Source organism: Camelina sativa, chromosome 16, assembly GCF_000633955.1.
Source record: "Camelina sativa cultivar DH55 chromosome 16, Cs, whole genome shotgun sequence".
Lineage (NCBI taxonomy): Eukaryota > Viridiplantae > Streptophyta > Magnoliopsida > Brassicales > Brassicaceae > Camelina > Camelina sativa.
Window position 1 is genome coordinate 19,913,765 of NC_025700.1, and position 10,134 is coordinate 19,923,898.

Genomic DNA, 10,134 nt, shown 5'->3' on the forward strand with positions numbered 1-10,134 from the left:
GTATCAATGTTAAGTTTTCCATGCTAATATTGTTCGAACCAACTTTGAACTTTAATTCTTTACTTTGTGGGAAAGGCTTAGAGAAAACCCAAAACCAAAAAAAAACATTGAAGAAACCTTACAAATCTTACAGCTATTAATAATGTAATTGATAAGGCATGGCCGGCATATGTAGATAAAAACCGTGTGGACGATGTAACTCTGAGTTAACAGACTAAAATAGTAGAATTATGGGTATAGTTAAGTTAACATCGAGCCATTAATGAAAGGGCCCTTAACAAGTACAAGGAAACCAATTGCCATGTTACTATTTTTTCAGGCACACAGTAAAGTCAATTTATGAACTTTTGATTCTCTACATTCAAGTCAGTCTTCTCACCTAGTATTAATTTTTCAAAGTCTCCCTCTAATTTTGTGACAAAAAAAAAAAAAAAAATGTTTCCCTCTAATTTCTGACTTTCTGAGCCCATTTATGAATATACGAATATTAGACATGCATGGTTTAGTTTTCTACGGTTCGACACCAAAAGGTCCAAAACAAATGATAAACGTACTGTTAAGATTTGTCTAATTCTTCTTGATTCAAAAGATTAATCTCATGATATGTTTCACCGCATTAAAATTTACGAAACTAAAATTACAAGTGATGAAATCATGGGAAGACCACGTATCTTGTATTCTTGTTGCGCGGGAGGGATAATTGTTAATTGTGGGTTGTTGTTTTTTTAACGGAACCTCATACGACGTGTGAAAGTGGAACACGTGCGGGGGGGGTCTCTTCACGTCTCTTTGATTTTTTCGTTTTCAATTGTAGAAATAACTAGCAGTTAGTTAATTGGGCCATGCTCTTTCACCATTACTCTCAAGTCTCAACCCTCTCGTTCATGAATCTCCTGTAATAATGACCCACTATTTCCATCTAACCGTCACATTAAGAAAGGATTAACACAAAGAATCAACCATTAATGCTAATAATAAAAATTCACAGCGAGCCAAAGAACATGGTCTAACAATCTGCACAAAGGCATTTTTTTTTTAATTTACTGTAAACTAAAAATAAATTTACCAAAATTATAAGTATTATTAATTAAACACGATGGCGTTACATCTTAACAAGCACCGAAGCACGTATAAATAGAGGATGCGAGTAACTGACATTCATCATCATCATCATTTATTCATTCACAGCACATAACACACACAAAAGTACAAACCCATAAAAAACAAAATGGCGAATAACTCAAGTATTCACATTCTCTCCTTCTTCTTGGTCGTCATCACAAGTAAAAGACCAAACACACTCCTCTGTTTCTTTTTTCTCTCCTCTGTGTTTATTATCTGTTTTGTAAATGAGAATTAATTTCAATACCATTTCTTAAGTTTCTTCGATCACAACATAATTTTCATAAACATTTTCGTTTTTGTTCTTCGGATTTGAGTCATTTTACCAGTTTTTTTTTATTTTATTTTTTTCAAATTGCAGGCGGCGTTGCTGTTTCCGCCACCGTGTTCACTCTACAGAACAGTTGTCCTTACACCGTATGGCCGGGAATTCTCTCCGGCAACGACAACACCCTCGGCGACGGCGGATTTCCTTTAACTCCAGGCGCTTCCGTACAGCTCACGGCTCCTGCTGGATGGTCAGGCCGCTTCTGGGCTCGTACCGGCTGCAACTTCGACGCCTCAGGCCACGGTAACTGCGAAACCGGAGACTGCGGCGGCGTTCTTAAATGCAACGGCGGCGGATTTCCTCCGGTCACTCTGGCTGAGTTCACACTCGTTGGCGATGGCGGCAAGGATTTCTACGACGTGAGCCTCGTCGACGGTTACAATGTCGAGATGGGGATTAAACCACAAGGAGGCTCCGGTGATTGTCATTACGCCGGCTGCGTCGCCGACGTCAATGCGGTTTGTCCCAACGAGCTTCGGATCATGGATCCGCATACCGGAATCATCGCGGCGTGCAAAAGTGCTTGTGCGGCGTTTAATTCTGAGGAGTTCTGTTGCACCGGTGCTCACGCGACGCCGCAGACTTGTTCTCCGACGCATTACTCGGCCATGTTTAAAAGCGCTTGCCCTGGTGCTTACAGTTACGCCTATGACGACGCCACCAGCACCTTCACTTGTTCCGGATCTAACTACTTGATCTCTTTCTGCCCCACCCGGTCTTAACCCGGTTTAGATTTGGGTTCTCACGTTTCTTTTGCTTATTATGTACGAAAAAATTAGTACTTTGATTCATATTCTTCCATTTTTAAGAATTTTCTAGTATTCAGTTGTTACATTCACCTCATTTGCATTGTTTGCTTTGATTTGTATCTCTTTTGAATTTTATATATGGTATTGGTTTTTTGCATTACCTATACACCTCATAACACATTCATATCGAACATAACACAAAGATGGATGCTTAATTAGAGATTCTTTGATTCCTGCCATTGGTTCTTGATGGACTTTACTTACATGGAGCAGAGCAATGACAACTAAGGGGTTCTTTTGATTCCTGTCATTGGTTCTTGATGAACTTACTTACATGGAGAGAGCAATGATAACTAGTGTTACTGTTAACCCACCCAATAGACAGAGTTAAAACTACTATACTTAAAAACTTTTAAGAGCCACGGAATGGTTAAAACATGTGACCCGCGCTAGCCTTTGACAGATTTTGTTAGCCTATAGCTGATGCAGTTAAAGATCATTGTTTCTGGGTTCTCTTGGTTTCCACCTGCTAGCCTTCTTCATTCCTGTTGCTGTCTGAACGAATCCCACAATTACCTGAAGCTCATCCATTTGCTGTAAACCAGAAAAATGTTTCAGCCTTGTCAAAAATAAGAAGACAAATTCATAAACATATCACCCACAGCTTTATGTTACCTGAGACATGAAGTGTCTCTGAACAATGTCAATTAGTTGCTCCCTTGTTGGATTAGGAAGAGCATCCACCTTCACAAAATGAGAACGATCAGTTACGTGTAGTCAAAAAAACAAAAACTCTTTTCCTACAATTACTGGTAACATAAGATTTTATTTATAAACTCACAAGGTTAAAATGTTGCCAGTATCTCAATAATGCAGGCGTATCCAATTTGGTAAAATCAACCTTCTGCGCAGAAGCCATATTCCCAAATCAGTAAACCAAAAACATTTAAATGAAAACCCCACTAGGTAGAAGAAATCCGAGGAATTACCATGTTCCCACGAGGAGTTAAACTCGAGTTTTTTGAGTGTGAGTCACAAGATACGGCCCTGAAGATTGGCTTTTGAGATAACCGCGATGATCTGTGTCCTCTCTGCTTCGACTTAAGAGGCTTCAAAGTCTCCTCAGTTGCTGCAAAAGACAGCAGAAGATGATAGAGTTAAGAACCAATTCAAAAGCCAAAACCTTTTTTAGAATGCTAGAAAACAAAACAGAGCAAAGCTCCAAAAAGACAAAAAAAAAAAAAAAAACTGGAAATTGTTAAAACTAAGACATTCGTATCAGAAGAACATTGTCAACAACATGCCACATTTATTGAAGAGTTTCGGATCATTCATTGACAGAGACAAGGAACCAAACTTACTCATATCAGAAGGATTGTTCCACTGTGTATTATGCTCGACTTCAAGATCATTGTCTACTTCGTTCCCTGTAGGATGTTCAAGAACACTAAGCGCATTCCTCTGCAACTTCACTTCAATCCCATTAGTCAAAACCTGAAAACCAAAAGCAAGAGAGGGCTAGATATTTTCAAAAATTTGCACTTGATAAAACTAAGTAAAGTTTGGGACTTTTTGAGAAATGGGAATGCTAGGGGGAGACAACAACTGGTGGAACTTGATATCCAAATTAGTAAATTATTAGATGCTTTGGGGTATGAGGAAATTGTAACAAGATACTGATTTCATTATAAAACTAGAGAAAAGGTGAAATTAGTAATGATCAAAAGAAGAAAACAAAAAGATCAGAGACACTAAATTTTATAATGATAAATAAATCTAGGCAGCCTAATGAGACGGAGAACATCAATCTAATAAAAGTTAACATCAAAACACAAAGGAAGAAAAATTCGGCAGAGGATGAAAATGACACATCTGAAAAAGAAAGAACAATAACCCTAAAATCTATTAGTTTATATCATAACTAGTGACAAGTAAAACAAATCTAAAAGCCAGCTTGAACCCACAAGGATGAAGAAAAAAAAAGGATAAGAAGGATTCTCAAGAAAAAACAAATTGATTGAGAAAAGTAAATTAAAGTTAGAAAATAAAATATAAAAAGTGCAGATCGTTATGATGCAATTTATAAAACTAAAGTTATGATCTTTTTAGCATAATCAATCCCAGCGGTATGAAAAAATTAGTTTTTTTTTTTTTTTTAAAATCAAACTACGATTGATTTGTTGCATTACTAAGCTAATGATTCGAGCTGGGATTTGGATTTATATCAGACAAAGATGAAAATAAGACAAAACCCAGGTAGGGAAAAGCTAAATTTATGCTGACCAGCCAATGCCAACCACCGAGTCCGACGGCTTTTTTAACGACGCCTTGAAGACCGACGAGTACGGATTTGGTACGGTTGTTTCCGGTGACGACAACTTTGGTATGACGTGGTAAGACAGATAGTTCCTCTTCGCTACTGCAATCGCCGAAGCAACTCTGTAGCTGAGAGAATCCACCTCCTCCATTGAGGATGCTGTTTGAGTTGTTGTTGTTGTTCTGTGAAGCTTCCAGCATTTGTATTATTTTTTTTTCTCTTTACCTCTCTATTATAGATAAGACAAAATCGAGTTTTCACGATCTTTGAAAGAGAAGTTCGTGCATTTTTCTTTTGGGTTGGATGAGATAAGAGAGAAATCGAGCTAAGAAATTAGGGGTTTTTGTTTTTTTTTGGTCTGATGAAGAGAAGAGCAAAGAGACAGAGTAAGAGTGAGAGAAGAAAGAGGAAAAAAGCAGAGTATGTATGATGAGTAAGAGAGAGAGAGAGAAAGAGAGTAAGATGATGATACAGAGGAGGGAAGGGAAGGGACGATAGCGACCGCCTTCCTATCTTAACCAATGATTATCCGCCACGTGTGTTTTTGTACTGCCACCATTTTGCTCTGTGGAAATTGAGCGGTTTTTTTTTTTATCTTCCATGGATAGGTACCAAAAAAACCTTTTTTCACTTTTACAATTTTTTTTTTTTTTTACTTTCTTTACCCTCTCTAATAGTTAAATATCTATGAGGTGAAAGATCAAAATTTTGTAGTCTAATTCACAATGAGTGAATTAATCCGAAGATAAAAAAAAGGTTTATTTTCCTTGTTAAAAGTAATAGGTACACACGTCTATATATATATATATTTTTTAACTTTATACAATGAAATGGGAACAAAACAAAAAAACCAATGGATTGAGTGAGTACCCTTTGGTTAAAAGAAAACATTTTGGGTACTAATTTTGTATTGGAATCTGAGTTTTGGTGCTTTATCAGAGGGTTTTAAATAGGTTAAGTAGTATATAAAAGGAAAAACGAGGGCCATACTTGTTAAATTTTTGTGTTATGTATACACGCGATCGACGTGAATCCTGAATTGGTTGACTGTTTTTTTATTCAAAAATAATTAAAAAGTCAGGAGTAATGGGTCCATGCATTCAAGTAAATTACAGTGATACCCCTTTACTCTCGCATGTTATTTTGAATTTGAAATCACACACACAGTCACACACGGACTCTCTCTATTATTAATTACTTCATTCATTGTATAATATGTTTATATAAAAATATGAAGAACATTTAACTAAAACGCAAATTCTAATGGAGTGTGATTCTTAAGATATTAACAATTAACATGTTTGTAAACTTTGAAGGTATAAACCTACAAAAAATACACGGTATAAAAAGTTTGAAGAAAAGAGTTGTTAGCTAGGTGTAACATGGATCGGAAGTAATCCAAAAAGTAAAACATATTTCAGATAAAGTCTTTATTTTTGGCCTTATAAGCTAAAATGCTGTTTTCAGGCAATTGGTGTTTACAATTACACTAAATAATCTACAATGTAAACCGTCACCCACATAAATTTGTTAGTGTTATTATCCAAATTTTTAGCAACGCCTCCTTCATTTGATATATAGGACGTACTATAATGCTTCTTATTTGTAATTTTGTTTTCTTTCTGTATGACAATTAGTTTGTGCATGTTTTCAATGGGATATTCTTTTTTATATATATACGTAACTAGATTTTGATGATTAGCTACCTACTGTATTGTGTTTTCTTTTTTATATACACTAACTATTTTGTATCTTTGGGCGTTTCAATTTTTAGTAGATTTTGATGACTACTACTTCATGGCTAAACACATATAGTTCTAGTGTGTCATGGATATGTACAAAAGTAAAACAATGATATAGACAAATTTAGCATATAATGTGCTTTTTTTTTCTTTTTTTTTTTGGTCAAATAGCATATAATGTGCCTATTGTCGCTAGTTAGTCCGAAACCAGAAAAAAAAAAAAAAAAAAAAAAAAAAAAANTAATCATATTTCTCTGAATGCTGGAAACTAATGGTGGTTTTAAGAGTTAACTAATTAATATTAATTATAGTTCATGTCGTCAACTAATCAACAAAGTCGTTGTAGTATAGTGGTAAGTATTCCCGCCTGTCACGCGGGTGACCCGGGTTCGATCCCCGGCAACGGCGTTCTTTTTTTTTCCATAAGTTATTTGAAACCCTCTGATTGACTCCAAATCTTCCCAAGAGATTATATAACACGGAGATTTCTGAATTCTGATAAACGTCATCATCTAAAGCTATTATAAATACCGTAAATGAATTTATTACGTATCTATACTACTACTAGCAGTCTAGCGAGTCAGAGCTGTACGCCTGTACCCTCTTAAGTTAGTCATACTTCTTCGCCTTTTTTTTTTTTGGTTTTTCTGAACTTTATTACGACATAAAACAGTTGACATTTCCAGATTAAAGTCACAGTTTATACCATATAGGTAAAAGTAGCTTATACGAAGTATATATGTTTTTGACTATTTATAATTTTTGATTAACATTTGTAAAGTGTAATCTCAATTTTGCATTCGTTGTAAGATCAATCATATATAATATGTCGCCGAGCCTAGCTGTGGAACAAACCCAGTCAAACCCCTTTTTCAATGAACTATACATTTGTGTAGTTACTAGTTATAAATGATGGTATAAAACAACTAATAAATCATTCTAAATATAATGATGGACTCAGCAATTAACTTTATAAAAACTTTAGCAAATTTCAAGTTGTGGACTATAAAAGTAATCTGGATACTATACTAAAAGCTTCAAATAAACTTATGCATAGAAACATATACACTAGTAAATACTAAATACGACCCAAATTATAAATTACGAAGAAGAGGGTTAAGAAAGTAAATGTATGGGTAAATTACATACAACTAATGAAGACAAAAGTGGTCACAATTCGTTCATATGCTAAGAAAAAAGTGGTAATTCTCTCTATCTAATTAAAGACATCATTATGTTTCATCTTATTATATGATTGATTTATATCTACTCTATTAGTATGAGATTAAAAAAAAAATTGAGAGAACCAATCAAATGGTGTGTTTTTCGGTCACACAAGTAAGGGACCCACACTGAAGAATCGGGTCCCACACTGTCTCATCTTTTCTTCTTCTCTGTGTATTATTTGGTCATTACTATCTTTTTTTTCTTTTAACACACACCAACAAAAAATAAAATAAAAATCAACAATAACGTACTGCTACGACGACGATACACACACGCTACTGTCTTATTATCGTGTACGCCGAATCACACACATCCCTATATATACACTTTACTCAATCTCACCCTTCAAACACCACGTTGTTACACGTGGACGATTGATATAATAAAAACAGTAATTATTTAATGTGCACCTCAAAGTACTCGAACACACACACACAGACGAGTCAACCTTTTTTAACATCAAAGTAAAAAAAAAAAAAAAAAAAAAAAANAGAGAGAGAGAGATTCTTCTTCGATTCCAGCGAAGGGAAAGCGTATTCCTCGTGAGCACTAACTTCTCACCCCTCTCTTCATCATCTTCTTCTTCTTCTTCTTCAGTCTGTGTTCACACAAATCTTCAGTTCTTCACCTACCCCATCCAAAGCTCTCTCTCTCTCTCTCGGAGATTTCGAGGTTTGGCGGTGGTGGTTTTTTTTGCCGATGACGTCTGACGGTGCTACGTCGACATCAGCAGCAGCGAGGAGGAAACCGTCGTGGAGAGAGAGGGAGAATAATCGGAGGAGAGAGAGACGGAGAAGAGCTGTAGCTGCTAAGATATACACTGGTCTTAGAGCTCAAGGGGATTATAATTTGCCTAAACATTGTGATAATAATGAGGTCCTTAAGGCTCTTTGTTCTGAAGCTGGTTGGGTTGTTGAAGAAGACGGTACTACTTATCGCAAGGTTATTTTACTTTTTTTCTTTCAGATCTGAGCCTTATTGTTTCTTAACGTTGGAGTTGTTTGAATCTGAATTCGTCGATTTTGATTCTTAGATTCAAAATTAGGAAAAATACATTTTAGTTACCTTATCAAATCAAGCATGTTTATACATGGATCTAGGGTTATCTTTCTAATTTTAGACTGATGTGTCCCAATTATGATTTGCTGATGATCCAAATCTTGAGCTATATTATTAGTATGCTAAGGTCTTCTTCATCTGTATCTATGATACTTGATCCATTCTGATTGGTTATTGTTGTTTGTTTGTGTTTGGAGCAACAGGGATGCAAGCCTCTACATGGTGAGATAGCTTCAACAGGGATGCATAGCCCTCTTTCATCAGCTTTTCAAAGTCCAATCCCGTCTTACCAAGTCAGCCCTTCTTCCTCATCTTTCCCAAGTCCCTCTCGTGGTGAACCAAATTCCACCTACTTCCCCTTCCTCAGAAACGGTGGCATTCCTTCCTCTCTTCCTTCTCTCAGAATCTCAAACAGTTGTCCCGTTACCCCACCTGTCACGTCTCCAACTTCCAAGAATCCTAAACCGTTGCCCAACTGGGACTCTATTGCTCAGCAGTCCATGGCTATTGCTAAACAATCCATGGCGTCTTTTAATTATCCTTTCTATGCGGTTTCTGCACCTGCTAGTCCTACACATCGCCAGTTTCATACCCCGGCTACTATACCTGAATGTGATGAGTCTGACTCTTCTACTGTTGATTCTGGTCATTGGATAAGTTTTCAGAAGTTTGCACAACAACATCAACAGCCTATATTCTCTGCCTCTATGGTCCCAACTTCTCCTACTTTCAATCTTGTGAAACCCGCTCCTCCGCAGATGTCTCCAAATGCTTCTGCGTTCCAAGAGATTGGTCAAAGCTCTGAATTTAAATTTGAGAATAGCCAAGTTAAGCCGTGGGAAGGAGAGAGGATACATGATGTTGGTATGGAGGATCTTGAGCTTACACTTGGAAATGGCAAGGCTCGTGGTTGACAATATGAACAAACTGGGCAAAAAAACTCATATTGTTCCTTCTTCCAGGTATTTGGATCTTTATGGGAATCTCATATGTTCCTCACTTACTGTCCAAATATGCTTCTCAAAGCCTTCTCCGTGGAAGCATTTGGAGTGTTAGAGTGATTTGTTCAGTTCATGAATTTGGTTTCAAAAGCATTATTTGTAGATAAAATATCTTAATATGTATGATTCTGTCCCCTTACAAATGTCACATGAAGTAGTGGCTTGAACCTGTTTTGTGTCTTGTCAAATTGCTTAGTCTCATGTCTCAAGCTCATGCTCTTTGCATCAAAGATCCAATCTTTGCAGAACATATTCTTTTACAAAATGTTAAATTCTTTATTCTCTGCAATCAATCTTTTTGTCAAACACTAACCCATATCATCAAATAACTAGTTAGACAAAGCTAGCTAGAAGAAAAGCACAATCAATTAACGGAGCTAGCTAGAAAGGCTACATTCCATAATGAATACAAACTCTGCTCACTCATCTTCTTAATAATCCAATCCCCTGTTGCTGATCAAACAAGCCGTGGAGAATGCAGATCCAGTTTGGTGTCCATCTCAAGGCTTTTCAGTTCATTCTCAGTCTCAACATTACATTCTTGGTATCTGAAACAAGCTGTGAGATGATCATTCACAATGCCAGAGGC

General features: G+C 36.4%; 2 protein-coding genes, 1 non-coding gene and 1 pseudogene across 3 annotated transcripts; 3 read left to right on the forward strand and 1 right to left on the reverse strand.

The window, feature by feature from the left end:
• Nucleotides 1,177-2,335, forward strand: LOC104751376 (pathogenesis-related protein 5-like). The gene is made up of 2 exons (XM_010473306.1): nt 1,177-1,283; nt 1,484-2,335. Exons 1-2 carry the CDS (start codon nt 1,229-1,231, stop codon nt 2,170-2,172), a joined length of 744 nt encoding a protein of 247 aa, XP_010471608.1. The 5' UTR covers nt 1,177-1,228; the 3' UTR covers nt 2,173-2,335.
• On the reverse strand, nt 2,478-4,929 carry LOC104751377 (annotated as a pseudogene).
• On the forward strand, nt 6,595-6,666 carry TRNAD-GUC. Its single transcript has one exon. It is a non-coding gene; the product is annotated as a tRNA-Asp (tRNA).
• On the forward strand, nt 7,962-9,834 carry LOC104751378 (protein BRASSINAZOLE-RESISTANT 1-like). The gene is made up of 2 exons (XM_010473307.2): nt 7,962-8,427; nt 8,748-9,834. The coding sequence occupies exons 1-2, from the start codon at nt 8,185-8,187 to the stop codon at nt 9,456-9,458; spliced, it is 954 nt and encodes a 317-aa protein (XP_010471609.1). The 5' UTR covers nt 7,962-8,184; the 3' UTR covers nt 9,459-9,834.

Excerpts from the sequence above, each read along its gene's own strand:
- LOC104751376 (XM_010473306.1), top strand. The coding sequence starts at position 1,229 with ATGGCGAATAACTCAAGTATTCACATTCTCTCCTTCTTCTTGGTCGTC. Across the intron at positions 1,284-1,483 it reads CTTCTTGGTCGTCATCACAA|GCGGCGTTGCTGTTTCCGCC; the intron begins GTAAAAGACCAA and ends TTCAAATTGCAG.
- LOC104751378 (XM_010473307.2), top strand. The coding sequence starts at position 8,185 with ATGACGTCTGACGGTGCTACGTCGACATCAGCAGCAGCGAGGAGGAAA. Across the intron at positions 8,428-8,747 it reads ACGGTACTACTTATCGCAAG|GGATGCAAGCCTCTACATGG; the intron begins GTTATTTTACTT and ends TTGGAGCAACAG.